Genomic DNA, 3,908 nt, shown 5'->3' on the forward strand with positions numbered 1-3,908 from the left:
AAAAAAAATCTGGTGTGAACACTACACGTCTTTCGGTAATTATTCAAAAACCTTGACAATGAAAAAGAATACTGCATTTTGTGTTCAACCCCATCCTATAATAACACTTGTCACTGCTCAAATTGTGAAAGCTCCTTTTTGTGTTAAACCGTACTCTATCTATAATACTGGTCACTGTTCGATTGTCACAGCTCCTTTTTGTAACAGTTTCCCGTTGACGTGACTTCAGACCCACTACTCGACTTTCTACTACATTTGCGGAACTAAACAAACCTCAGTGGTGCAGTGCTTAGGGCGGTGGACTTTGGATCTGGAGGGTGGTGGTTCGCATCCCTGTCAAATCATAAAATTTAGCGTCGTGTATTAAGCGGGGAACGACATTTGTGACAAACATTTATGCTTCATTCATTCATTCATTGTTGTTGCGTCTTCGTAGCCGAAGGTTGCTCAGATTTCTCTAATGACATTCCTCCATTCTTCTCTATTCTCTGCCATTCTTTTGCATTCCCCATATGTTTTGATGTTGGTCCATTCCTTGATGTCATCTGTCCATTTTCTTCGTTGTCTTCCTCTGTCCCTGTTCCCAGCAATCCTTCCTTCCAAGATATTCAGCAGGAATTCTCCACTCGAGCCTCTCATGATGTGTCCGGCATAGGCTAATTTTCTCTTCTTTATATTGGGCAGCAGTTCGAATGATCTCTTTCCTATTCTCCTCAATACTTCCGTGTTTCTCACTTTTTCTCTCCAGCTAATCCTCAGAATTCTCCTGTAACACCAGTTCTCGAATGCTGCTATTCTCTTACTGATGTAGTTATCGATTGTCCATGATTCGCAGGCATAGGTCAGGGTGGAAAAAATATAGGTGTTAAGGATTCTCAGTTTGGTTTTAATGTTAATGTTTCTACGGAGGATTTCCTTGTGTTTCCAAAAATTACTTTTTGCTATTCCAATTCTCTTTTTTACTTCTGATACACATCGTCCATCATTGGTTATGTCAACTCCAAGATATTTATATTTATGTACTTGTTCTAAGGTGTTCTCATTCAATATTATGTTTGTCTCTTCTTCTCGTTGGTCACTCTTTCTCACTATCATTATTTTTGTTTTCTTCATATTTATTTTCATTCCAAATTCATTACAGGTTCTCTCTAGGTTTTCCAGCAGTCGTCTCAATTCATTTTCAGATTTTGCAATTATCAGGGTGTCATCAGCATACCTTATATTGTTAATAATTTTCCCATTCACTTTAAATCCTTCTGTTTCCATTCCCAGGGCCATATTTATGATCTTTTCAACATAGATGTTGAACAGAATAGGCGAAATTAGGCAGCCCTGCCTTACTCCTTTCTCTATGTTAAATGTTTGTGAGTCTCCATGCTTGGTTCTGACCTTTCCTCTCTGATTCCAATATAACTGTTCGATCAATCTTAATTCGGCTTTCGGTAGGTTGATTTCTTCTAATATGCGTTTTAGTTTGTGATGTTTAAGATTGTCGAAAGCTTTTTCAAAGTCTATGAATGAGAGGTAGACATCCGCTTTCATTTCTATGCTGTTCTCTAATAATACTCTTAATGCTGTTACTCCATCTCTACATCCTCTTCCCGTTCTAAAGCCCATTTGTGTATCAGACAAATTTTGTTCAATTGATCTTGTGATTCTTTCTCTTATTATTGCCAGGATTATTTTTGAGGAATGGGAGATTAGGCTTATTGTTCTGAAATCACTGCAGTTTTTAGCTTTATTTTTCTTAGGCATCGGGATAAAAATTGATTCTAGGAAGTCAGTTGGAAAGATTCCTTCTTCATATATGGAGTTTATAAGACATGTTAGTGCCGATATTCCTTCTTCGTTTAAGGTTTTTAGAAATTCTATTGGAATCTCATCACTACCAGCTGCTTTGTTGTTACTCAGGCCGTTCAGAATTCTTTTTATGTCTTCTTTGGTGAATTCTGGGATATCACTTTTTTCTAATTCTCTTTGTTCTAATACTGGACGTTCACTGTCTTGATAAAGCTTTTCACAGTATTGTTTCCATCGGGCTAACATGTCTTCTCCTTCATATAGCTCTTCTCCATTTTCTCCAAGAATGAATTCAGACACTTTGTTATCAGTTTTTGTCAGACTCTTTATTTTAGCATGGAATTTGTTCGAATTTTTGTCTTCAAGCTCTTCTGCTTCTTTACATTCGCTATTTAAAAAATCATCTTTGGCTTTTCTACACAATCTTTGGATCTTTGCTTTGACATCTTTGTATTTCTTCATCTGTTCCTCTCCTAGAAGCGAGTTTGATTTCAGCCTTTTCCTAATTTCCATTTCATCCAGGATCTCTTGTGTCATCCATTTTTTCTTAGATGTTGATCGAGCTTTTCCTATTTGTGTTTCGGCTGCTTGTAGCAATGCTTTCTTGCAATCAATCCATTTATCGTTGTTGTTTTGTTGTTCATTATTTTCATTGGTGTATTTATTCAACTCTTCCATGAAGACTGAGGAGAATTGCTCTTTGGTGGACGCCTGTTTACATTTTTGAAAGTCCCACTTCACTTTAGTTGACTTTTTCTTGATTTTCTTTAGTTTCATTTTTAGGTTTATCACAACTGGGACATGATCTGAGCCACAATCAGCACCTGGTCTGGATTTTGAGTTTGTGATAGCATTTCTGTATCTTCTATTTATGCATATATAATCGATTTTGTTCTTTACATTTCCATTTGGTGAAATCCAGGTGTGACGTGAGGACATTTTTTGTTCAAACCAAGTATTAGTGATTATTAGGTCGTTTTCTCTGCAAAAGTTGATGAATTCTTCACCTCTTTCATTGATGATTCCTATACCGTATGGCCCAACTATATCTTCTCTTCTTTCACTTCCAACTTTTGCATTTAGATCGCCAGCTAGAATGAGAGCTTCTTTCGATTTCTTCATCTTAATAACTTTTCTCATACTTTCATAGAATGATTCAATGTCATCATCTGATGCATCTGATGTTGGTGCATAACATTCCACTATAAAAAGGTCGACAGGTTGCGCTTTGATTCTAAGAGCTATTACTCTTTCCGATATTGAAATTGATGTTTCTACCATATTCATAGTCCTCTCATTGAGAATGAATCCGACTCCTTGTCTACTCTTTTCTCCTCCAGAGTGAATCACTCTATATTTTTCATTGTCAGGTAAGGCTGAGATGTAATCTCCAGAATTCTTTAGAAAGGTTTCACTTATTCCTAAAATATCAATCTTCATATTTCTCATCTCATTCACGATGTTCTCCGTCTTCCCGAGTTGATTCATTCCCCTTACATTCCAAGTTGCAAAACGGTATTGATTGTTTTCTTTGTTTTTAACACTAACATTGGGTCGATAGTGCCGGTTTTCTTCTGAATCGCATAACAAAAGTTCATCCGAGGCCAAAATATTTGGTGTCATGCCATTAGAATATTCCGAAAACAAAGAGGCTAATAATGAGAGAGGGCCCCAAGAACCAATCCCATCGCAGAACCGTGACCATATTAGCTGCTCCAGCATTGCCCACGGATAGTTAGGAAGAGACCATTCCAGCATCATTTGCTATCTGCTCTCAACTTATAATGGTTTCACTGCTGCCCAAAACCATTCTCTTGCCATTGACGAGGAACCTCGTTCATCTGCCTTCAGTGGTGTTTTGGTTCCCCATGGGCTAGAGAATGTCCCGGACTATTTCAGTTCATCCGCCACAAAATGCCGTTGACTTTAATAGGTTGGCTCTATATCCCGAGAGTCTTCGGATTTTAAGATTAGTTCATCTGCCCATCAGGTCGTTGGATTCTAGTTGTTGAATCTCTTCCGCCCGTCCGGCCATTGACCATGTTTCAACTGTAACCCTGTCAAGGAGCCCTTACAGGGTGCTATCAACCGGGCCAGCTGAACCCTGG

General features: G+C 38.1%; 1 protein-coding gene across 1 annotated transcript; it reads right to left on the minus strand.

The window, feature by feature from the left end:
• Nucleotides 1-1,639: 1,639 nt before the first annotated feature.
• On the minus strand, nucleotides 1,640-3,423 carry LOC103522587. The gene is made up of 2 exons (XM_008487687.1): nucleotides 1,894-3,423; nucleotides 1,640-1,714 (listed from the first exon to the last, which is right to left on the minus strand). The coding sequence occupies exons 1-2, from the start codon at nucleotides 3,421-3,423 to the stop codon at nucleotides 1,640-1,642; spliced, it is 1,605 nt and encodes a 534-aa protein (XP_008485909.1).
• Nucleotides 3,424-3,908: the final 485 nt, after the last annotated feature.

The sequence above is a fragment of the Diaphorina citri genome, unplaced genomic scaffold (genome assembly GCF_000475195.1).
Source record: "Diaphorina citri unplaced genomic scaffold, Diaci psyllid genome assembly version 1.1 scaffold9493, whole genome shotgun sequence".
Lineage (NCBI taxonomy): Eukaryota > Metazoa > Arthropoda > Insecta > Hemiptera > Psyllidae > Diaphorina > Diaphorina citri.

Bases quoted from the DNA above. Each gene is read 5' to 3' on its own strand.
- LOC103522587 (XM_008487687.1), bottom strand. From the start codon at position 3,423: ATGACACCAAATATTTTGGCCTCGGATGAACTTTTGTTATGCGATTCA. The intron at 1,715-1,893 runs GCTGGTAGTGAT...CAGTGATTTCAG, and splicing joins GCCTGAGTAACAACAAAGCA to AACAATAAGCCTAATCTCCC.